This window comes from Temnothorax americanus, unplaced genomic scaffold (assembly GCF_048541705.1).
Source record: "Temnothorax americanus isolate GAGA-0224 unplaced genomic scaffold, ASM4854170v1 Scaffold56, whole genome shotgun sequence".
NCBI classification, from domain to species: domain Eukaryota; kingdom Metazoa; phylum Arthropoda; class Insecta; order Hymenoptera; family Formicidae; genus Temnothorax; species Temnothorax americanus.
The window spans coordinates 620747-646840 of NW_027509712.1; the positions used below are offsets into that span (position 1 = coordinate 620747).

General features: G+C 38.3%; 1 protein-coding gene across 3 annotated transcripts in view; it reads right to left on the minus strand.

Annotated features, from left to right (window-relative positions):
• Positions 1-16217: 16217 nt before the first annotated feature.
• Fur2 (furin-like protease 2) overlaps positions 16218-26094 on the minus strand; it is a 348856-nt gene continuing 338979 nt past the window's right edge. For 2 of the 3 annotated variants that reach the window (XM_077419570.1, XM_077419572.1), the window contains 11 exons: positions 24251-24423; positions 22712-23377; positions 22206-22422; positions 21311-21794; positions 20535-20722; positions 20167-20415; positions 19263-19731; positions 18992-19191; positions 18631-18912; positions 18162-18370; positions 16218-18008 (listed from right to left, as the gene is read on the minus strand). In XM_077419570.1, the coding sequence (XP_077275696.1) occupies positions 17901-18008; positions 18162-18370; positions 18631-18912; positions 18992-19191; positions 19263-19731; positions 20167-20415; positions 20535-20722; positions 21311-21794; positions 22206-22422; positions 22712-23377; positions 24251-24423 (3245 nt within the window). In that variant the 3' untranslated portion in view covers positions 16218-17900. The remainder of the gene's footprint in view (positions 18009-18161; positions 18371-18630; positions 18913-18991; positions 19192-19262; positions 19732-20166; positions 20416-20534; positions 20723-21310; positions 21795-22205; positions 22423-22711; positions 23378-24250; positions 24424-26094) is intronic. The other variant, XM_077419571.1, reaches the window with a different exon arrangement.

The following is a 26094-nucleotide window of genomic DNA, read 5'->3' on the forward strand; positions in this document are numbered from 1 at the left end:
CTTGAATGTATAAAGAACGATTGTATCATTCACTTTTTTATTGTATACATTTTTCTCGTGTATTTTTAATATGTTATTTATAATCTATTTATCAAATAAGGATGATCAAGTAACTGTGTCTTGACATCATATATAAAATCATACATATGAATATATATTTTATAAATTTTATTTATGATACTGGGCTATATAATTGGAATTTGATTAAAAAATGTTTTTAGTATTGTAAAATGCGCAAATAATTTTTTTTACCTTTATTAAGACGCTATGTTTTTCAAAAAGACAGTCTAAATTTTACTTGTTTAATTTCATATGTGTAAAGTACACGTATTAACATCAGTATTATATAGAATTTTTGCGTTCAATTTTCTTTATCATCGTTTTCAGTTGAATTATGGTGCGAACAATCAAACACTCTGCATAATTACCTTCCTGCATGGCAATATGAGATAAGAAGTTTGACATACAGACCTCTTAATTGGATCGTTGACAGGCAACTTGTTATTACATAATTATTAAAAATGCTGCGGCCAGATGTTGTCGAAAAAAGTTGTTGCATCTCGCGAAAGGGTCTGGCAATCAATTGTAAAATTTGCACGTTAAAAAATATCAGCTAATCCTTCAAGTCACTTTTATTTTTGTTAAATGTAAAATTAATTTAAATTTTTGCCTAGTTAATTTCAACGTTTTTGCTTAATTAATTAAACAATTGATATTATGTCTTTGAAATTGGAGCTCAGTAAATATTGCACGTAACGAGCATCAGTTACATAACAGTATAAACAATATAAGACGTTATATAGTATTGTTGAATGATAAATTATAACATGGATGTAGATAATGTAACTGATGCTCGATGTTCACTGGGAAATACATATAAAATTTTTTTTAAAGGATTTGCAAATCTATTTTGTAAGTCTCTACCTTGAAAATATAATTATATTCTATTATATTTTATATTATACATATTATATGTCTAATTATATTCTCTAGGGGAAAGGAAATAAAAATATCTCAATATTTATTTTCTAGGAAGTAGAATTCGAATTGTTTTTGTTCTCGGATTCTGAAGATATATCTGCAATATGATTCTTGTCTGTCTAAGGAAATGCAAAGGACGGCGTCCGCTGTCGGATTTCCATTGTGAAGAGGCTTTTACTTGGATTGTTAAACATTAGAATTATTAATGGCTGCATCCACTCTGTAGGACACTTGCTTTTACACTTATGAATCTTATGATACTGTCTCACGACAGAATTGTTTCGTCTGGTTTTTTTTCCCGCTTTTATGAATATTTTTAACCAGAGTATTGCCACGCATATTTGATGCCTTATTATTCTAATGCATTAACTTGGACTACACGCATGTAAAAAAAAATCATCATAAATTATTTAAACACGTTATTTAAACGAGCTTGTATTATCGCCGCTGAATGGTCGGCTACATCCTATTTCTATATTAAAATCTTATGCATGTTAACATAATCGCTCATATATAGCATATCCTTTAAATATGTCATTAATATTCATTGTCACAGCGCCGCCGTTATTTTTGCCGCGTATATGCAATACTAATTAAAACAATTCGCCATTCGGGAACTTTAATTTTACTGTACAGCCGGTGTTATATGTATACATGGTATATAGTTGCCCGAGTGTGGGCCGACTTCATTAAAAAAACATTGAAGCGCATTCTCTCCGCGCTGCCGGGCGGCTTCATTTGCAAATGGCCCCACCGGGGCTGCGTCACACCGTGTAAAATAAAGCACGACACCTCCGCTAATATGCAATACGTCGCGAATGAATAAACTGGCCGATAACTTGACGGCGGAACGAAGAAATTCTCCATTAGTATGCCGTGCCTGGTGTGAGAGAAATTCCTTATGCATCCGCGGACAATCCCGCGAACGCGAAAATTGCATAAAACATAATTTTCCCTTAGTATTAATGCGCGCCAGGATGGAAACGATAATTGAATTTTTGCGCTGCCGGAAGCGTCGTTATTAGTCTGAATTGTGTAACACAATTTGCAACGAAACCGACAGTTTCTATCACCGGCGCCGTCTAATTTTATTTAGCGTTCCGGAAGCGTTCGCTTCGTAGTATTAACAGAAATTTTCTATACGCAAGGAAGAGGGAGAAAGAGACAAAATTATCCTACATTTAAGTAAGACGCGAGATTGAAGAATATTCCCTTTTCTCTCGTTATCATCTATTTATTTAATTTTTGCCCGAGAAAGAGTACATCGTGGAAGTAAAATAACTCACTTAAATAAATAATAACGAGAGAGAAGGGAAGTTCTTCAATCTAGGATAATTGAACCTTTTATTGAATTTGTCTGCGTGTTTTATTTGTATTGAAATGAAGCGAGAAAAAGTTCGTTTTGGCAAGTGTGATCGGGTTAAATATTTAATTTCATATTACGTTTGACACGGTACGTTTCTGCGTATAATTTACGTGATGTTACAGAAATCAAACAAAGTTTAAACTAGACGTTAAAGTAAAATGAAGAGAATTTATGCGGTAGTTCTGAGAAAAATTAAGCAAAAATTACAAGACTAACAATATTCCTACGGTGACCATATTTTCTGGGGGAAAGTAAAGCGTCTCCGCGATACTCGGACGAATGCGCAAGTGTGTGCGGTATTCGCGTCGCTCGGATACCTGCGGCGTTCTTTGGAGTCCGGTATTCCACGCTCGGATTCGCCTCCGTTATTAGCGATACTGGTAATTTCCGCGCGCGGAGCGTATGCACCGAGACTCGATGAGAAATTCATAGCGACACGGCGCGCGGATGCACGTCATCGTGTGTACACATATACGATACGTGCCGTATTTATATATATCGTGCAAAAATGAAGCACTCGCTCGCCGTCGCCGTCGGAGAACTGCTATCGATATTAAACCAACCGGAACAGCTGCTTCGGCCTTCCTATGTGCGCAATCCTCCGCCTCCTTTGCAGGACGAAGAGTACTCGGAAGACCCGGGATTTCATATCGGGTTCGCTCAGCGAGATATACTACTGTGCTCGCAAGAGGCACGTTACTTGGACTTTGATTTGTTCACTTTATCGCTATTTGAGAAGGGCATCTGTTTTGTATTAGCCGTGATGATTAGGAGTATAGGATACAAAATAGGAATTATTCATGTATCTCTTGGAATCAGAGTTATCTTATGCGAAGAAGTTCGTGAGGATTAAATCAAAATGATGTGATTAACACACACACACACACACATATAGATATACATATAAATAAATATTCTTTTGCATATAATTTTGAAATGTATATTTAATCGTTTTTGTGTAACGATTTTTTTAGAATTATAGATGAATATAATAGCATAAAGAAATAAAAAAATTGCTTATTATTAATTGTACGTACCGAAAGTTAAATGTATGATTTAAATATTTAATTTTACGTTAACTTTCATTTTACTTATTTTTTTGCAAATAATAATTCAAAAATATAATTCTCCACATATACATTTAAATAGTAAGATAAATTTTTTAAGAATTTAATTAGGTCAATTAATTAATTTTAGTCATAATTCAATAGATTAAAAAATTAAACGGTTTTTGAATTTATTAGATGGAGTTCGACGTATGTAATTATCTCGAAGCTTAATTGCATACTGAAGTTAGACATTCGGTCAAGTACCAGTGATTAATCGAGTTGGCCCTTCAATTCTCAGGTCATTAACCGAACACTAATCCGCGCTCGGATTATGCTAGTATACGCTTTACGCGTTCTAGTGGAACCATTTGCGAAACCACTGCTGCAGGAATAGAACTGGCGACTAAGAACCCCGTCATCTTATCCCCGGCGAGGTTTTTATCCCGACGAGAAGATCGAAGAATGTCGCTGACTGTATACAAGAGATGATAAAGAAGATATTTTATATCTTTGATAAAAAATAAGTCGCACTTTCGTTGCTTGTTTCAATGCTCCTGCAAAGTATGAACCTTCCATTTGTTCGAATAAATGCGGAAGACTCGAAATTGTCGAAATGTCGGGGGTGATAATCTAGTCAGTCGTTATTTCCTGTCAAACGGTTCCTGTCAAACGGTTCACATGTGCGTCCCGCGTTCACAACACGACCGCACACGCACGGCTAATCCGCGCGAAATAATAAATTTTTAACCCGTTTTCTTCCTCCGTTCGGTCGGGCCGGAGACGTGTCAACCGACGCTAATTTACGGGCACGTAATCCCGCTAGATTGGTGGGATTTATCGTCAGGCAGGCACATAAATTTCGCGGCGAGCGATTATGCGGACTTATCTTCCTGCTGGATTCGCGAGTCGTGAAGCGCCGCTAAACGCGCAAATTTTATTCTCTTATAGAACCCACGCAACACAATTCCACTTACACGTAGATCGTATCATGAGTATTTATTCATGTATTATAAATTAAATTACCATAAAGGACGCTTAAAAAGAAGCTATTAATTTCTCAAAATCTGACAAAAAATAACTCTCGCAATAAAAGAAATGCTGCGTAATGACTGCTCTGTTTGTCATGAGAGGCAAGTTCTTCGGTTTGTTCATTAATAGATTAAACGATCAAGATTGTTTAATCCGTTAAGTATTGAAAAGATGTCGAAATTAAAAAACCAGAACCCTCTCTATAATTTGAATTTCAAAATAATATACCGACTTCACGCATACGTGAACTGTGTACACGAATTATAATCAATAAACCATGCAGCCATTCGCTGTATTCGTTTTGTTCGCATGAAACAAGGTGCAGTATTCGTATTTCGTGTGTACAAAATAATTATACTAACTATCGGAATATATGTATATCGGGGTAATTAATAAAAGTAATTTTTCTAAAATAAAGATTATTTTTACAGAACCATTACGGAAACAATGTCGAATTAAATTTGATGGCTATCAAGTATTCTGTACATTTAAAAAATGCAAATTATACAATAACGAATCTAAATTAATACAACAATGGCATGATAATTCTATAATAGAAATTAATTATAGCTAGAATACATTTCGTGCAGAATTATATAAATATGTTTGTATAAATCAGGATTCTCTATGACGCTGCGCATAACTGCCTTATGGTACTTGTCACAGTTAGCGACGACAGAAAACGTTTATAAGCAAACGCTTTGAAATACGAACAAAGCGAACGCTTTGTAGCAAGAAGCAAAAGATTATTTTACGCGGAACACAGATCCCTGCATAATGTTCTTAAAACGAAAATTCGGCTTTCGTCTCCCACACTAACGTGCATTTGCATCACTTTTATTCGTACGCCCCATTTGCATTTCAGTCATTACAGTTTTTGCATATCACCGCGAAAATTTTCCAGAACTGCGCAGAATAATAAAAAAAAATCTGATAAATTCATTCTCTTGTCACGGAGAAATCAGGATGAGGGGAGGATATTTTGACTATAGTAATATTACACAGCCCCCCGTATGTAAATTAAATAAATAAATTAACAAGAAGCAAAATCAGATCTGTATCTTTGAAACATATATTAAATCGGTCGAGTCGTGATATATGAATATGGTAATTCTTCTGCCAATGGCAACATGTTAATACCCTCGTCTCTTGGACACGAGGTGTGGAGGAAGAGAGAGTGCACAAGGGTGAGGTAGGCTCGAAACGAGATAATTGTTTGTCGGATGGTCGCGCGAACTTAACGAGAACTTTCGAGCGAAATGGCACTTCCGCTTTTGCCGGAAACCGGTGTAATACCGTTTGCGTGTCGTTCGATCCCGCCGCCGCGACATAAGAGCTCGTCCGTTCGAGAAAACAATCGCAGTTACGAAACAACTCGCTGTCTATAAATCACCGAAAGCGCCGAAAGCTCATTTAACCAGCATGCAATTACAATGCGTGACGCGCGTTTGCCGTGCAACAAAGTTCCCCGATCGCTCGCTCTGATAACATATTTTAATACATGTCTCGCGGAAATTGGAAGGTTTTGTATACAAAATGGAAATGTCAAATTAGTTTTTAAATTATGAGAAAGTGGAAGCAAAGAGAGATATATATTTTTGAATTATTCTTCAAAAACTGATTTAAAAAAATTGAATTCTTATTTTATTAACTATAAGAATAGATTTTTCTCTCAAAAATAAATTGCTAAGCATTGCTGAGTATTAAAAACTTTAAAAAATTATGGACTTCGCATGGTATTAAAGTTAAAAATAGATTAAAATAATATCTCTTAATATATTAAAATAATACCGTATCGCGGACATTATCAATATAATTTGCAATTTGATTTATTCCTTTGATTCACGGCGTGATATTTGTTAACTGATTAATAAATCACTGCCGACGTGAAATTTACGTGGACAAAAATCCAAGAGGCAATCTACCTCGTCGAGCCTAATTAATTCAATAATAAACTTTTGTTTGTAATCAATTTAATAAATGAAATTATCATCAACCGATTATTTCATACATATACTATCAAAAATGAAAAAATTATATAGAAATTATAGAAAAGCTGTAAAATATACTTTTTATACACCTGTTAATACAAAATGTTGCACACCTACTTTTAGATATAGATTTGATTGGATCAAAGTTGTATAAAAGAATTAATTAAGATTCTTTAAACACTCGATAATTTATAAAACAATAAGAAACAAGAAACAGATATATTCTTTTCTAAAAAAAAACATCTGCTGCAGTGATATAATCCTTCTCTTTTGAAAATTCATATAAAGGCATTATTTTCCATATGACAGATATAGTCGCAGTAGCTGGCAGTAGTTACAATCAAGCTTTACACGGACACGTATATTCGCGAGTGGAACCACTATATCCCCAGGATACTGTGTATTTTAAGTTACAAAAATTATGTCACACTCTTATTTCAACCTTGCGAATGTACCTCTGATAAATATTCGAAGAAATTAGGTAACAATCGATTATTTACACATTTATAAAATATTACGATATACATACTCATATATATTTTTATATATTTTTTTGCTTTTAATATATTATATATTTAGACGATATATCAAACAATATTGTATAAAGAGATATGCATAATAAATTTATATAATATTTCTTCAAATCTCTTCTCTTGCCCGAGAAAACGAAATTCAGCTTCATATATATTTGACTATTTTATAGAAGCTGTTTGCCGTATTTCATGTTAATCCAGCCTTATTCATACTTCAGCAGCTTAGCAGTCTGATGTATATTACAAGAGCTCTGTAAGGGAAACACGCGTAGCCTACCTCGCGTATATATACTTCTCGAGAACGATGTCTGTGCCGCGGCGCTTGCTTATACGTAAGGGGGATTCTCGCCGTGACGGGGAAAAAAATTGCAGCACAGTGCCGTGCCGAATTTAAACGGGCGTATTATCGCGTGCGTTCTCGGCTCCTCTTCGTCGGCCCGGTACTTTGATAAGACAGGCAATTCGCACATACGCGAATCACGCGAATAACATCGCTTCGTTAAGGCACTTCTGCGGATACACCCGTGAGAGGGAGAGCTTTTGCGGCGCAGTTTGCAAGCTGCAATCGGCTAACTCGAAACAACAATTGTTTCGAGCGACTTTTGGCAGACAAATTGAGAGATGTTATCCGAATGGCGTGATAATACTTAAAGGCCAACTTAATTAAGCCCTATAATCTTCGTGCATACGGTTATGTCGCGTTGTTTATAATTATCAAGAAAATTAGTGCGACCTCTCTCTTACGAAGCTACGAAACTGTTATCTTGTGAAACGAGGAATTCAGAGAGAATTTTTCATTTAAATTAAAATATATACTGAATTATTCGTAAACTTCTCAATTTATTTAATTATTTTTTTTTTAAAGTAAATATTAAATATTATATTTTTTAAGATAGCAGATATTTAAAATTTGAATAATTAGATTGAATTTAATATATAGAAAGTATCAATACAATAATTTTAATTTCAATAGTAAATTTTTTAAAAAATTATAGAATCAATTTGTCTTTAAAAAGGATCCATTTCTGAATTTAATTGTATTGAGAAAAACTCCGAAATAACTATTGATCCTTACTTGAAAATTATTAATTTCTCATTACATAAAAAATTAATATCAAATCGTTTGGAATATTTATCGCTAAAAACAGGACTTGTTATTTTTCTGGAACATTTTGTGTCATCAAATTTTTCGTAGGAAAAACTAGCGGAAAGAAAGCCGGTGTAAAAAGGAACTAAAGCAAGTCTCCCAATCTACGAATGTAAACGGTCGCATCAGTGCTGAATAGAATCGATGATACCCCAGACGCTTTTAGCTGGCAAATTGCGCTGCCCGAATTCCGGCTTTCCTCTTTAATCTAGCCGAGCGCTGAAACGCTGGTTGCCCCTCTGCTTTCAAACCCTTTCAACGCGCGGCATCTCTTCCAGGGTGGCGAGCCCTTCGCGTCGCCGGTTATTATTCCAGCAAGCCGGCCGAATTACGAGACAGAGAGAGAGAGAAAGAGAGAAAGAAAGAGAGAGAGAGAGAGAGAGAGAGAGAGAGAGAGAGAGAGAGGAAAAGAAAGAGAAAAATCACTGTCAAGTTAGAGACGATTCCAAAACGGAGCTCGCCCGTTGAATGTTCGGTCGGACATGACGTAACCAACCATCCAGTCAGTCGGACGACGTCTGTAACGAAAAGAGGAAAATTGTAATCACAGAAAATGGTCGAAATACAGTATCCTCCGTGCAAAGCGAGGTAAGAGAACGTGCGACGGGGCCGGGACGTCGGAGCTTTTCCGCGTTTTCGTGGCGGACGGAAAATATCCCCGTGCCTCCGTGTCTTTTTCGCTTTGATCAGGCCAACCCCGAGCTCGAGCTCGAGCTCGATAATAACTGTTTCTTTCTCTTCCTTTGACTTTTCTTTGACTCCGTTACTTCGCGCTCGCGCCCGCAACGGAAAGTTGACTATACTCGTGCATGAGAAAATGAAGATCGTTAGATTTCAGATACACAGACGTCCCGAGTAATACATAGATCCGAGTATTTTATCATTTCATTATAAAATTTATTTTATCATCGAGATATTTGTAGTTTTAATTGAACAACTTGTTGTAGAGGAATAAAAATTGTCATGCGGTCTTTTTCTTCTTCATTCTTTTAATTTTATTACAAAATGTTTCAAAGGCTTATTTTTAAAAACATTCACTAATTGGTTTTAAAAGCATTTTATGACTTTCATGAATAACTGCGAGGTGAAAGAATAATGTTTGATCTATTGCGTTTAGTATTTAATTAATAAATCGTTGTATCTTTGATAATTGGAATTAATTATCTTCAGTTCATTTTACATTACAGATCTGATCTTCGCTCTGCAAAGATTAATTCTAACTTTTCCTGGTTTTATAATTTTCTTTCGAGTGCAAGTGACAGAAATCTCTCTATATTCAAAAAGATCGCAGAAATATCTTTTACGATGTAAAAACTGATTAAAAACTAATATGTATTTCAAGACGATGAGCATGGTATATTGTGAACTTTAAACAGTTTGAAAAGAGAAAGAGAAAGAGAAATAGCGGCACACATTAAACCATGCGGTTCGGGGATAAATGGTTCGGTATCGGGGGAAGCAGGTTTTGTATCGTCTAGGGTTAAATTGTTCGTAACAGGCACACCACTGATAAGCACCGTGACACGTACACGCGGGGAGCATATTCGCCGGCTGCGAATTTACGATATCCGCTTACGGCGCGCCGCGCCGTCGCGCATCGGGGCCGCTGATAAAAGTAGACGCGAGTTTCTCCCAACCCCCCGCGAATTATCGCCGGCGAATTTACGGCGTTATCCCGTTATCTCGATTGGCCCGAAACGCGCGCGTGTGTGTGTGTGTGTGTGTGTGTGTGTGTGTGTGTGTACGTACGTACGTACGTACGTACGTCAACGGGGGTTCCGGAAATGGCTACGGATGAACGCCGACAGCCAACGAGGGTTCAGCTCTTCTGCGCGACGGTAACGAGTTCGGGACGAAACGTTATTCTGGGGAGAAATGGCGTAGGGGGAGGAGGGAGTTTATGGCACCTGGACCCGGAAACGCCAAAGTCGATTCTCGTCTATCCTGCCGGAAACGACAGACGGTTTTATGATTTATCCGTGTACTAGAAAGGGGGCTATATACACACGAGAGAGAATCGTTCCCATATAGTGACGAAGAACTATGGCCGATCGAATTACGGTGAAATAACGAACGGTGCGAGAATGTTCGAAGAACTCGTAAGGGTAACGAAAAACATTGAGTAATGCGAAATGAGTTTTGAAAACGAGCGAAAGAGAAGAGATACAATGACATTTTACGATGATTTTGAAAACAAACAACGCTGTGGAACTTGCGCGACTGAATTTAGAAAAGAGAAAACGACGATGCTGGAAACGTAATATTCTCATATCGCTCGCTTACAAGAATAAATACAACAGATAATTTTATTTATAAATAAAATTTTTTATTTATTCTCATTCAATTTTATTATCTAGCTTAATTATGTGTTATCTGATTTAATTATACTATCTTATTTAATTTTATTTATTCCAGTTTTATATTTAAAATTGATGCATTTTTGACAATTCTTTCAATAACGATAAAATAATTAGAATTATAATGTTCTCCGTTACTTTAATGACAAAGCAGAAAGTTACAATGTACTCAATCATTCAAACATTAAGAAAACATAATCGTTCTTTCAGCTTCCGTCATTTAAGGGAACTGAAATAATCTCTCTTTTATGACGCGCAGACCGGAGCAAGATTTGTGCACTTCCGCCTGGTTACACGCAAAAATCGGGATTACGGGAGGACGATATTGGACGAAGGGACGACATCCGGGCCCCTTCGGCGGGAACATCGCGGTATCAAGTTTCTTGCGGCGGAGTTTTTACGGTTTTCCGTTCCGCACGTGGCGCCGTATATGGTGAAGCTTTGACGGCAAATGCGATCTCTTCTCTCTTCCCCGCGAGTGGGCTATAAAAGAAACTAAGATCCGCGCTGCGCCGAGACGAATCCTATTCCCTTTGCCCTTTGCGTCGTTCTTTTCCGCGCGACTTTCCGTTCCCGCGAAGTTTCTTACTTCTTACCGCGTTTTCTGAACGCGCGCGCGGCGTCCATTACCACGGGTGCCGTTAGCGTTTCCGGTCTTCTCGTGGAAAAATATTTCGACGATCGTTTTTCTCGAAATGCATTGGCTACCGCTTCGTTATCCGAATCATAACAAGTCACCGCCAAGTGTCTGCTTTTATTCGCGTATTGTCAAGCGAATAAGTTCTTATTCGCGCGGTGCAACAATGGTACAGCGAGAATTATAACACAAAATTGAAGTATATGTTCCGAGAGAGAGGAGACTCCTGATTTCTCTTATTGCTACAGCTAGGGGATAGGAACATCTTTCTGTTAAAAAATAATAAGCTTATATTCGGAGAAATTTGTTTCTAACATCACCTGTCCATTTTGAAAAGTATTTTGTATAAATCACAAAGAAATGTACATTTTCTAATAATTTTTGTCAGTTCTTCATTTTTTCTTTATTATTATTAATATCAAAATTATAACTATTACAATTGCTTTTTGCATTAGTTAACTACTAGATAAAAAAAATGTAAACTTTATTACATTTGGAAAGAGGTGGCAGAGTGTATTGCTAAGTTGGCAAAAAGACTTCTCGAATCTTTTACTTAATAATTTAACGAATATTTTTCAAGTGCACACCCATTTCTCCACTCCAAGCTACCTCTTATCTCTAAAACCAGCACAATACAACCGTCTTCAGAACCATTCATTTCTGAGAAAGAATTTTTAGGGTCTTAAGAGAGAACGGAGAGGACCTCTGTGGCAATGCCTTGTTTATTCTTCTATGCTCGATCGAGGGAAACCTTCGGCCCGAGGCGCCACATCGATCTTGCCTTTTACCCTGGTCAGCCCACCCAGCCCATCCTCCTCTCTCACCCCGCGCGCAACACCTTTGACTCCTCTCGGTCGAATCGCCGTCGACCGCTTTTATTTCACCGCAATGCTTCCACTCTTACACCGGAAAGCTTATTTATTTCCTGCCTCCGGACACGGTCGGGCTCGCATACAGTTTCGCATTCGTTCGTTTCCGCAAGAACGACCGGGAAAAAAGCAGCGGAATGGAAATGAGCGATTTGGTGCGACGGAGAAGGGCCATAGCTTTGATTAAAGTCGCTTTCATTCTCCTCCTCGTCTCCCGCGCTTCACTTACGCGCGGATTTTGGCAATATTTCCAAAAGAAACGCCAACCACATCTGTCCCTTTTGGGCATCCCCTCGGGATATTTGTGGTCGTGGAAATAATACGGAAGTTACGTGATTTTGCAATAGCTTCACTTGAGTGAGCGAAGGGAAAACAAAATGATTAAAAAAGAAATTCGTTCTACAGATTCTTTTTTTTATTTCATATAGGACAGATGGACAGATATTGAACTTTATTAAATTGTAGAAGACTTGAAAAAAAGTTCACGCTAAAGTCTTTCAAGTTTTATTTCTTGACGTCTTCAAATTAATGTTTGATTAAAAAGACAGCAGGAGGTAGAAAAAAGATATTTGGATCAAATTGCATAGAATAGAACTTAAAATTTGTTTAATTAGAAATTCTAATTAACCCAATTATTATTTATGTGTACGTATGCAGGGCGTTTCTTGCAATATTTTAATTATAAATTAAATGGCTTACAATTTGATAAGTTTATAATATCAGCAATAATTGATAAGTAATCAATTTACAGTTTTCCTACTTTAGTCAGAAAAATTCGGATATAAAACCAAATATGTACAATTTGTAAAAACGTTGACTGTTTCATAAAGAGTTTTAGAAATTGCTGTTTAAAAAAAAAACAGGCAATTAATGCTTAAAGCAATAAAAGCAAAAATGAGTAGCATTTATTGATAAAATGCAAGAATATACGAAAATAAAAGCAGGATGTGTAGCGTTGCCACTACGTCGTGTTCGTTGTATTGTAGTGATTAGTAGTAACTCCGCATAATTGTAATCAACAATTTATTTGTTTTAGCGAACAGATGTGTGAGTATTACGAAGCGAAGAGGAAAGAAGAGAGAAAGAGGAGAAGGAAGAGAACAGAAGAACTAAATATATTACAGTTACGCTATTGTATATAATTTATTTTATATATATATATATATATATGTAGGTCTAGAGGTATGTTCCGGAACTGTTTACGTTTTTTGAAATGTACAGTCCTGTAATATAACGCATATGTATATAATCAGATTCAAAAAACTGTCCTAAAAAATGCCGTAGGACATCAATTTTTTCCAGGACAGTCCTGGAAACTGCCAAATGTCCCGGAATATACCGATATCAAAAATAAAAGTCCCGGAACATACTTCCAGACCTACATATATATATATATATATATATATGCAACGTGATATTATATAAATAATTAATTTTCACTCTTATTAAAGCGTTAATTTTAACATAATGTTTATCCATCTAATTAATTGACAAACTGGCCTTCATAACAAATAAAGTAAAATAATGTAATGATGTGAGGTTCTATACGTTGCGTTGTCTGTTAAAATAATTTTTCAAATAAAGTGCCATAAAATTTTAATATCACGTTGAATAACGTAATAAAGAGATTCATACCACGATGTGTAAAGTCATAAAAACATAATTACATCGTGCGATAAAATGAAAATATCACATTAATAGCTACATTAATTACTATAGAAAGCCATTACCTTTTTCGGATCTCACGTCATTATATTTTTGAATTTCTCACTTGATATGCGTTTGAAATGAGATTCCAATACTCGACCAAGGTTGAACTGAACAAATTATAAAGTTTTTAATACGTATACTGTGGAAGTATTTTGAAGAAGAAAAGTTGAAGAAAAAGAATTAGGAAAAGAGAATGTTGTACGTTATGCTCACATAACTTTTAGTTATACGCACAACTTTTAAAATTTGTTCACCTGCTTCCTCAGAGGCCCACGTTGGTGAGTATGGGAGTTGATTTCCCCGCGAGATACTCGAGCCGTCCAATATCTGAAATTGTAACCAGACAAGCTTATTCATACTTCTAGCCCATTTAAAATATAATAGTCTAGAAGTATAAATAAGGAGACAAGCATTTATATTTTAATGCGCATTTTAATACGCATTAAATATTCGTATTAGTTTGATAGCGGCAGTAGAGTCAAAGACTATTTTAAATTTAAATATGATATCGTAATTAATGCACGGTTTAAATTAACGAAAAAATTACTTTTGCAAGCAAAAAATAGCAAAAAAGTAGCAAATAGTTTTGGTATTATTAATTTATTGCTTTGACTTATGTGTATGCTGTTTTTTACAATGGCTGGATAGCTTAAGCTACCTAGCCCTTCGTAACTTTTTAACAGCTGGAGAAAGAAAAATTACTTTTAAAAGCAAAAAATAACAAATAATTAACAAATTAATTCCATATAAAATTTTTTGTGTTCTGATAATTTGGCTTAGATAGCTTAATATACCTAAAAAATTGTCGAAGAGTCATCGGAGATAACATTGATAAAATAAAAAATAAGCCATCAAGAGTAATTACTCAGCGATATATCGCGGAAGAAAAGATATCGCAGTGATTGAAGAATGAAGATCAAAGAAAAAACTGATTAAGGTTTTAATTGATTGAATTATAAGGTCTAAAGATGTATTGTGGAATTTAAATTACGTGTATTGTATTTGTACATCGCTTATATCAACTACTTTATATCAATTTATTCACCTTAGTCATCAATATATATGAATTTGAGGACGTTTGATGTATCATATGAATTTGATATATCGTTGGCTTACATCAAAACTTTATTCATCTTTTTGTAAAAACTGCTTGTGTATATCTTTTTGTAATAAATATTTAAGCAATGGCATTATATTCAGTCTTCTGTGCTTTTTTAGTACACGTTTTGCATAAAAACACTATTAAAATGAAAAATATATTTAGCGCCTCTTTTTTATAAAAATTGATTGCATCTTTTAACAGAACAAATAACTTTATTAAAAAATGCTTAATACTTTTTTTTTATCAAAGTTTCACACTGTTTATATATTCTCTTTTATGCGATTCTACTAAAATAACCAAGTTTGCGCATCAAAATGAATGAAGGTTGTCCGGCAAAAGAGCGATATTCCTTTTTAACGAAATTGAAATTCCGGATCGTCCTTTTCCCCCCGTCCCGCAGCTGTCGCCGCTCGTCGCCTATTATATCAGTCTCTGGATGTAATATACATGAGAGAATCGAAGAGCACAAACAGAACGTCAGCGAGCGCTGACGACTCATTCTCGCGTCATTCACAGCCTCACCCTAGCTGTCAGAGGGGAAGTAAGACAATCAGCCGAGCGTAATTTCCACCAGAGTCGCCGGCGCAACTGCTGACGCGCGCCGTTTTCTCTCGTCGCGTGACACGGCGATTTAGTAGTTCTCGTATCCTAATTAAGAACTTCATTTCGCGATTCTTATTCCCGATAGAGTTCAACGAGGTCGATGTTACCCCGCCGGCAGTTACTCGCAATTGGAAACCAGGCGTCCGACATGCGAGTGAAATAGACAGGATATTAACTCTAGATTGATAATATGAATAAAGTGATTACGTAACATTTTATTGAATATTTAACTAGCAGAAACATTTTAATAGTAAAATTATTTTAATTTTTATAGAGAAATGAATAACTAACTTGAGAAAAATTGATTAATTAATACAAAGAAAAATATGTTTACGTGGATTATCGACGAAAATTTGTTGAACATTTTTTTAATTAATCAATTTTTTATATGTATTTTTCAATTAATTGTTGCTATTGTATTTAAATCAGAAACTGGTCAACTGGCTTGCTTTTTCTTTGTCGCAATCACGTTAGAACATTGTGATTAAATTGCGAAAAAATCTATTACTTTTTCATTGCATTGCATCTCATAATAATGCATGCGGATGCGCATGTCATCCGAAAACGAAAATCATTTGTTTTTCCCGCATACAGCATAAATTCAGGTTGCGAGATTCAAATTTAATCTTTGATGTTTCATTAAGTAATGGCCGTGGAGTTCGGTTACCGTTGGTTATACCTCGTTCGTTTCCCCGACTTCCACGGTCGGTTTGCCTTTCCTGCGCATCACCGTAATTAAAGTCAATATTGTAGCTGTACTTACCCAGGATGATAACAGGAAAGTAGAACATCCGGGAAATCTATGAAAAGGATACTCAAGGAAGCGCTGTACATACTTACGCATTGAGTGTGTATATATGTATATATTTATAATCGCGGTCATCATAAAAGTACAATAATAGCTTTATATCAAATCACAAGGAGAAAGTCAATATTCTCACGAGTAGGCGATGGCTTTCAAGAATATCGATTCGCTACGAATCGTTGCGTATAATTCTTTTTTTTCTTCCTCTTTATTTCTTCATTCGTTTTTTTCTTTTTTTTTTAATGACTTCCCTCCTCTCATGCGATCCCAAAGAAACAGGGAAAGGATGGATACACGAGCGAGAATTAAAGAAATAAGTAAGAACAACGCGGAAAGTGAGATATTAAACAAAACATCGGAGTAGACAATCAAGTAATAACAACAAATAGTTTACAAAAAAAACGCATTGCTTGTGTCGATGGCTTGTGTTACGTCAGCTTGGGAGGTACTGGAATGTGACAAACCGGTTGATGTCACTAACGCGTCGGATAACTGGGCGATCGCAGTAAGAGTCCGTTGGTTCTTTCGGGCGTGCGCGAATTCTGTCGATTAGCCGAGACAATCAGATTTAAGGGAGAACGAGGCTCACGTGCGACGATCTTCCCTTCTTCTCTTCCTCCGCCTCTTCGGTCTTTCGCCTCGTCCCCCTCCCGGTTCGTCATCTCGCTATATCGTTTTCTTTCGCCTCCCCCTCTTGATCCTTGCGATTACTCCCCTTTGTTCGCTCACTTGTTACTATTATCATTTATACAAATATATAACAATATCCATTCATAATTCACAATTAACGATTACGATTACGTGGTCCGTGGTTCAGCCTAATGTACGGAGGCCACTTTACGTACGTGTCCCTTCACCCTACTTAACGGGGTGTGTTGGCAGCCTTCCAGAAGAGAGATGAAGAAAGAGACGCACTTCTGTCTCTTCGATAACTTGACGGTCGTCGATTGCGTCAAGGGAGAGTGGTTGCGCGAAGAAAAAATCGATGGACAGTTAAAGAATGCTAATTAAATGAACTAGATTGCCTTCGACTCTCGTAACGCGCAACGATCGAAACGTAATCATGTTATTCGTCGCCTAGCTTGAGATTCTACTTCCTCGCGAGTACACGTGACGATGATATAATCGACGAAGGCTTGAAGTTACTTCGAAGACAGAAAACGCGTCGGAGGGGGAACGCGAAAGGGTGTGGAAACAAGGGTGTCACTAATCAGGCACTTTCATAATGTCCTTCACCCTTTTTCTCCGTGTTTCGGATCACTATCCGTGTCGGAAGTGTCTTGGTGCGCGTGACGGTGGTATCGGCGACGCACTTGACAACAATGACGGGCAAAAAGTATATCTCTAGCTAAAACACGTTCCTTGTACATTCGCACATTCACGCGACCGCACCACGGCCATGTAAATAACAATCACGCTTGTTCTCATTCTCTCTCTTTCTTCCTTTTTCATTCCATTCATTCACACGACACTCTACGGAGTTCTACTATCACGTTTTCGACGAATCTTCTTTTGCTTGCTCCTCCTCCTTCTTCAACTCTTTCCTCCCCGCTACGTATTTACCACCATTTTCCTATTTGCCTTATCATCACATATATAGGCTATCCTTGGACCTCGCTAATGCAAAAGTACGTAAGTTCTGACTCGCGAATCAATCGCAACCGAGATTTGTCGATCTCCCTGCGACAAAAGGTCATCAGTTACGTCGGCGTTAACGAAGTCTAGGTCATCAGCTCTGTCGAATCGTCGGCGTCCACGTCTTCGGACGGTTCCACCTTCACGGCAAGTTGCGTATATCCCATATTGGTCTGCCTTCTGCCGGACCAAGCCTGCGAATGAAATAATGCATACATTTATCCTTCCTCGTCTTTACAAATTAATTTTTTAGAAGTTGTGTAAATTTCCAATTATAAATTTAAATGTATCTTAATAATAATAAATTCGTATATTTTTCAAATTTGTATTTTTCACTGTATATATACCTGAAGAGCGACAAATATCATCGCGAACAACGCAATCGATGCTAAGCAAATGGCAACTGCCATGGTTGTGGCTGCTGTTACGGCGAGTGAAGCTGAATCGTTGTTACTTCTGCCATAATTGTTGTACGTCTCAGGGATTGCGGCGTTGGCCGAGAACTCTGTCCCCGGTACTCTCCTCTTCCCAGCTGGCGAGCTGTTCCTGCAGCCGCCTACAAATATTAAAAATATACCTTCAATATAATTATATGAAGATATTTATAAAAGACAATAATATAATAATGTTATATTAATAATAAAACTATCTGGAATAAGAAAAAAATTTTATACTTAAAGATTAAAGTTAAATATTTTGTTTATAAAAAATTGTCTAATAGACTAATTATAAGATATTTATAAGTAAAATATATCTGTTTATTAATATATATATATCCATTTTATTAATATATAATATTAAGATGTAAAAAATTACCGGTTTCTGGATCACAAAGACAGCACTCCTCAGCCTGAGGTCCCTTCTCGTTACCTGTGCAGCAAGGAACGCATTGATTGTTTAATTTGTCCAGATGCAGTGGTGGCGAGCACGCGGCACAGCTGAATTTGCCGGGACCAGTGCATCTGCGGCAATCAGAATGACAGCTCTTGCAGAGCTGAGTCAAAGAGTCATAGTATTGCGCTCCTAAGCATTCCATACATAATCCGCCTTCTAACATCGAGTGAGGTGGACAAGAAGTACATTCTAGCGGGCCTTCGCCTGGAACAAATAGTTTTCCCGTTGAAGAAACGTAGATTTAGTTTAGTCAGTCGACAGCGGCCAATCAATTTTAACTCACCTTTACACGTACGGCAATAATGATGACACTTCTGACAACCGAAGTTTGACTTGAAGAATCCTTCTGGACACTCGGGATGGCATTCGCCGGCCGCCAGTTGCCAGCCTCTCGGACAAGTAACGCACTGATCTCTTCTGGGCCCCGAACACGTCTTACACGACAAGTAACACTTGGCACATTGACCTCTGTCACTGTAATAACTGAAACCAAAAAGAAAAAAAAAATACCAATACTGTTCCGTTATCGATTTGATGCTGACTACTCATCTTACCCTGGCGCGCAGGATGACCTGCATTCTCCGCTCTGCAGTTGCAGCCCGTCTTGACACGCTGTACAATTCAACCGAGAGACGCAACTCTTGCAAGTGTGCAGGCAAGGGACGCAAACCGGTCGCGAGGGTTGTACCACAGAATAGAACGCATCGTCGCATTGGGACACGCAGCGTTTGCCCTGAAGAAGCAACGGGTTCGGACAAGATATACAATGATCCTCCGTGGAGCCGGCGCAAGTCTCGCAGGACGAATGGCAAGCCTTGCACTGGCCCTCCTCGTAATACTGGTCCGTGTTGCAATTGCTGCGACTCTCGGGCGCGCACAGGCCCTTCTTGTTCAAGCTCCAGCCTTCGATGCAGCTTGTGCAGCTCAACGAACTGCAGGTCGCACAGCCGGGCGGACATGCCACACATTCGCGTCGCTTCTTGTCAGCGCTATAACCCGCTGGACACGAGGCGCGACACGTGCCTACGACACATACACAGGAGACCGTTTAGCGAAAACTAATTACGTTATAACATTTTGACCGAATATGATGTGGAGTATCAGATGCAATTTGAAACTTTTGATTTAATGCACATTCGTAAGACAAGTCTGATATTTATTTAATTTAAGAATTATATATTACATATATATATTTGATATTTGATGCAATTCAATTAATCTAACTTTTCTGCAACATTTATATGTTTAGATCTTCTCCATATATTTATATAAAATGTTTAAAAGATTTTTACAACCATGTCGAATATCTTTCCAATTATGTAAAAAAAGTAGATACTATAAGTTAAATACTATAAGTAGATACTGTTGAATACTATTACAAAATATATTTTATAGATTTTATAGATCATATTATTGTGTCACGTTTACTTAAAAGAGGACTATCAATCATGTACTCACCGTTCAAAGCGAACAGCCCAGATCGGCAGGCGATGCACTGATTATCCGCCGTGCCGTTACAGGTCTCGCAGGTAGGATGGCACGGCGCGCAATTGTAATCCTGCGTTTCGTACGTGTAGGGCGGACACGCGGCATAACATTTATTCTCGTGCATCACCAAATGATGCTCGCAGCTGGTACACTTGTCCGGTCTGTCCTGACAGCTGGCGCAGTTGGCCTCGCATGGCACGCACGTGCTGTTCTCGGTATCTGCATGGAAAGATGCAAAAATCGCGCGTCGCGTTACTCGATGTCAATTTTAAGGAGAAAAAATTATAGAGAAGAGATCTGAATACAAATACGAATTAATCGTTTTTCTTTCCACGTACTTTCGTAGTAGCCCTCCGGGCATTGCTGAAGGCAGACCGCTAGATCGGTGACCCGAAGGTGAGCGGGAGCACACGAGAGACAAGAGTCCTGACCTGCACCCGCGCAAATTTCACAGGATTCGTGACACGGCCAGCAAACGCCGCCCTGGTTAGGGAAGCTCCTTGGTGGGCAGCGACTGACGCAAGTGCTGAAAAAGAGATAAGAGACCCCTCGCGTTGTTTCTAAAGCGCTTTTTCATTGAGAAGGGTCAACAAAGAGGCAAAGCATAAACTGAGAATTGACGGATTCATTAAACTCTTGTGTGGAAGATAGATAAATTATAAATATAAAAAAATATTTACTTAATATTTGGATTAAATGGATTAAATATTAATTAAAAAGATTCGTTTAGTAATGGATAAAAAATTTTAATTAAAATATAAAATAACTCAATTAATATATGTATCTATAATGATATTAATATTTGCTTTCTCAAACAGAGAGCAAGTAGTTTTATGCTCAAATATTCCTACCGTCATAATCCGCAGTTTCGTAGCATTGCAAAATTGTGTGTTAAGTTATATTAATTTTATCAGGATATGCCGCCCGCTAGCATTTGACAGTCACTGCATTAAAATATAAAACCTGTAAAATCCTTATAAAATATTTCTCCAATGCATATTATTCTAATTTTACATTTAAGAATTAGCAAAAATATTCTGGAAGTCAAAAAGCATATTTCCTGACAAAGGCAATTGTATTGTCTTAACTGAAAGCTCTAAGTCTGTTTACTCACTTATCGAGACGATAATTTTTACAACCGACGCACTGCGTCGGGCCTTTGCCGTAGCAACCTTGCGCGTCGCATTGAGGATCGCAGTCGTGCAGTATCCTCCTGGTGGTGTCGAGCGAGCCGTCCGCTTGCACGGACGACGACGCCGAAGGTGAGTCGAAGGCGGACGCCGATGAAACGTCGCCAGGCAGGTGGTTCGACAGGATCGGTGCTGACGAGCCGTCCAAGGTGGCCACAGATGCCTGTAGGTTCGACGCGGCGCCGCTGTACGGGCCCTGGTAACTCTGAAAGGTAGACGGAGAAAAGAAGTCCCTGTTGCCCGGATAACCGGACAATTGTAGCGGATCATCGTCTACGGAGAATGGATAACGCACGGAATGAGAGGAAAGGTAATGAGGGGAATGTACCGGGTTAAATTGCCGCGTGCGTATCCGGATCGGGTTCGTCGACGTGCCGTAGAAGATCAGCTGCCACTTCTTCAGGATGCCTATAACAATATAGTAAGAAGACCAAATTATAGTGGGATCCTTGCGCGATGACAAGAGATAGTGCGACGTACGGGTTGAGAAAGACTTTTAAAATCGTAAATAATTTTTAATTGTTAAAAACGATACACGTTTTAATTATTGGGAATAATTTTGATAAACATTACAACTGCAATGTATTCTAAAGTTTATGATCTTAAAAACAATGATTATATCAATCGATTTAACCAATGGCAGTGCCCCAACAATGATTTAAAATGGATACATTCCGAGAAAATAAGAATAATTGAATATTAAACAGAACAAAAAATTCTGTTTTGCAATTAAAAATAAATATTTGTCTTCCTGACAACTCTTACAAGGTGCTGTATAATTTCAAAATTGATTGGGAAATAATACTGAAAAAGACTTGCCTGGTGAATTGACATGTCGATTCCCAGCATTAATAATCTGCAGAGTCCATCGGCCGTCAGCCTTTTCACCCCAAAAGTGTACGCTGAGGAAGGGCCAATCGTCAAAGTTGGAGCTGAGAACGTCACGTGGCCGCTCGAATAATAGCGTCGAAGTTGTACCCATTGGCGAGGTCAGTAGGAGTCTTAAGTTTCCTCGAGGGAAGAACCTCAGGGAAACCTATTTCACGAGAATTAAAATTTTACCATTTTAGATTGACATCAAAATAGCAGACATAAGTTATATATAATACTGGTAATCTTTTAATTTTTTAATCGTTCTTAAATAATCGGTAGCAGAATTTCTCTTACAATAAATATAAAGAAAATTATAGTAACTTTTTAAGTGTAATCATGAGGGTAGTATAAATAGTAGCTTATGCTATATTTAGTATTTCTTTAAACTGATTATTGCTGTATATGATAATTGCTAAAACTATAGTGACAACTCCTTTCAGCACGGATCTTACCTTACACTGCACATGCTCCAAGAACCGCACTTCATTCAAGGACCCAGCGCATCCGGTGACATCCATGTACGCGCTCAGGGAGTACCCATACGTGGGATCAATCGGTCTCTCCTCGTTGATTTCGTCGGACTTGCAGATGTGCTGGGGCGGTACGTTGGTCCATTGTTCGGCCAAGTTGACCATGGCACCCGCGTCCATCAGACCGTAGCCGAACTTGTGGGAGACCTTTCTCTTCACGCCGTTCAGTATCCAGCCGGGCTCGTTGCTCAACGGCTCGGACCTCGAGGTAAGTACCACCAGGTACTGCATGTCTCGCCACGACAGCGTGGGGTTCGCCTCGAGGGCGAGGGCGGCGATGCCGGCGGCTAACGGCGCCGAGGCGGATGTCCCGGTGTGTTCCACCGTGCAGATGTGATCGGGACGCAGCTTGGCGTCCATGTCCACGGTGGCGACGCTCTTATCGTTGCCGGGCGTGCCCGACGAGTACGTGGACGCCAAGGTCGAGCTGCACTCCTCGAGATACCACGGCTTGTAGCCGCCCTGCGTCGCGCTCGATATCGACAGCGTGAAGATGCTGTTCGTGTAGCCGTCGCAGTTGCACGAGTCGGTATGCCGGCCACCGTTACCGGACGCCCACACGAAGATCGAGCCCTTACCCTTGCGACCCTGCGTGGGAAGAAGAAGAGATATAGCGCGAATGTTCGCGACAGAGAAAATGAACCGTGCGACCGACGAAGCGATAGGATGCGCATTTAGTAATTTTATGGAATAGCACGAAAATTTATGATAATGTAATTACGTATAATAACGATGTAACTTTGAGTATCTACGTTACAAAAATGGTAGTTTCAAACTATAAACAAGACAATAAAAAATATTTTCTTTATCGAGATCTTCCTAGTCCAAAAGAGAATGTTTGTTTCCACCAAATAGAACGGAATATAAAATAAATTTTGCTGCGCAAAAAATATTATTGTAGCCGTATTTCAATTAACATTTGTTTCGAAAAATTAAAAACTGAGTTATTTTAACATCATAGCGCGAAAAAGTTATTTCAATGACATAAAATATCAAGCGAGAAATTTGCGGAAAATAAAATTTTCGACAGAACAAATTCATGTTATTCCAAACAAATTATTTTTTATCCAAACTTATAATTATTTCCAACCGAAAAATTAATAACATGTAACTAAATCAATCAAAATAAAAAGTTTGAATTTTTCTTTACAATTCTCTACAAATATCCATATGTCATAAAATAATATTATTAATGATATCATTAATTCGATGCGCAAAGTTAATCATCCTGCGATAAAAATATAAACAATATATATCTCCTTTTATAATCCACAACTTTTATTTTCAGTTCGTTATTATGACACCAAACAAAGAAGTTTTCGAGAAAAGGTTTTTAAGTCCCCCCTCTTTTCCGAAGTAATAAAATAAAATGTCGAGGGAAAATCCGCGACAGAAAATAAATCGATCCTCTCGCTTCGCGAACGCGCGCAGAAAGTATGTAGCGCGATATATGTAGCTTACGCTCGTCACTCCGTAAATAAACGCCCTTCTGGCGAGAGGGCCCGGGCCGTCGACGGTCTTGCCGTCGTCCTCGGGACCCCAGGAGGCGCTGTATATGTCGATGTGATCAGGATTCAATCCCAGAGCTCTGGCCTCAACGGCGTCGTTTACCGGGCCATCGAGCATTCGCACGCCTGAGAACACGAGAGATATGTATGTGCGTGCGTGTGAGCGAGTCTTCCTTTTCCCCCTTTCTCGCCGTATGCCGTGATTTTATCTCACGGATTGTCATGTGCGAAATGTTAATATCGATTTTAAGGATAACGAGACGAGCAACGGGAGTTTGACCAAGCGAGAGGAAGTGCAGAGTACGTGTACAAGTGATTTTTATGATAGAAATATTTTCAGTATAATATAATCGTGCGATTTTAATTAATTTTTTTTATTTGTTCCCATTTGTTCTTTCGGCTCTCAAAATCTGCGTCTAATTAGATATCCATAAATTTTTTTTATTTTGATGGGAGAAGTATAAGCTGATTTTATGTTCCATTTTCAAGTATAATCATCATTCGATTACTGCTATACGCTATTATATTAAAATTGAGACCAGAATAGTACAATTTCGATCAAAGAGATCCGTTTTTGCTGGTTTCAATCTCTCAAACGTTTATCTAATAAACGAATATTCTAGCGGATATCAACCAAATCAAGTTATAGTCTCATTTAATAAGCACTCGAAATCAGATTCACCGAGGTCGCAAATCGTATCAGTTGAAAGCTTCGGATGAAAATAACTGACAAAATTTTACATTTCTATCGCGAAATTCCATTACGTTTTGATTCTCGCATAAAAGTGGCTCGTAGGTAAACGATATATAGTTAATTGCAACCAACGACATCCGCCATCGCGGCGTTATCGCGGGAAAACTATCGCGTCTCGCGGTTCTAGCGAAATTTCTCGTTGCCACTATATCGAAATTTCTAATTTCGCCGCGCGGCGTGCTCGTATACGATCATCAATTCCTCCAATTCAATATCCGGTTAACGCTGCTGTATCGTTCCGCGCTATCATTTCGGCTCCCCGGCTCTGGTGTTCCACACTCGTCGTAAGCCCCCGACGGCTTACGGACGTTCGTTTCGCTTCGAAATGGGTTAACGGAATTAATACAGCTCGATAGCATCGAGTCGGGGAATAGCGGCGAGCGCCCGGAAAACCTGGCCTATTCTTCAAGCGAGGGTTTCGAGACGATAAAGCGACCACCGCCAGACCTGACATTCCCCAGCGGTCGCTGCACTATTTATTTCCGTGGAGCTATTCGCCGGCTAAGTCAGCGCTCCGGAACGATCCCAGGAGGATTCGCTCACTCGGCATAAGAAAAGATAAACACCGCTTTCGAGAAAACGACGACGCGCAAAGCCCCGTTCCTTAAATCGCGCATTAAGTGATTACCGGCATCGGCGAAAAGCGCACTCGCGGATGTATATAAGATTGACGGCAGCCAGAATAGACTGCTCGTAATTAGCGTCAACGCCTAGCTTCTTCGGTGGCGATTAATGTATCGCGCGCGCGCGTATAAATTTGCAATAATCTTTTTTCGCGGGAGATATTCTCAATTCGCGTGCTTCTTTTATTCGTAATTAGCGTCGAGAATAAACAGCGAATGCGCCCCGCGGCTTGCGGCCCGCATGTTAAACAAAACGAAGCTAAATATATACCAAGATTAAAACCGAATCAAAGGACGCATCAGGTTTCTCGTTAGTTTGGAATATTAAATGGACAAAAGGTTTTGGTATATCTTTGTGCCCGGGGTGAGCCAATGGATCGTCAACGTTTGTACACGCGAGTTGAAATGAGCTGCACTCTC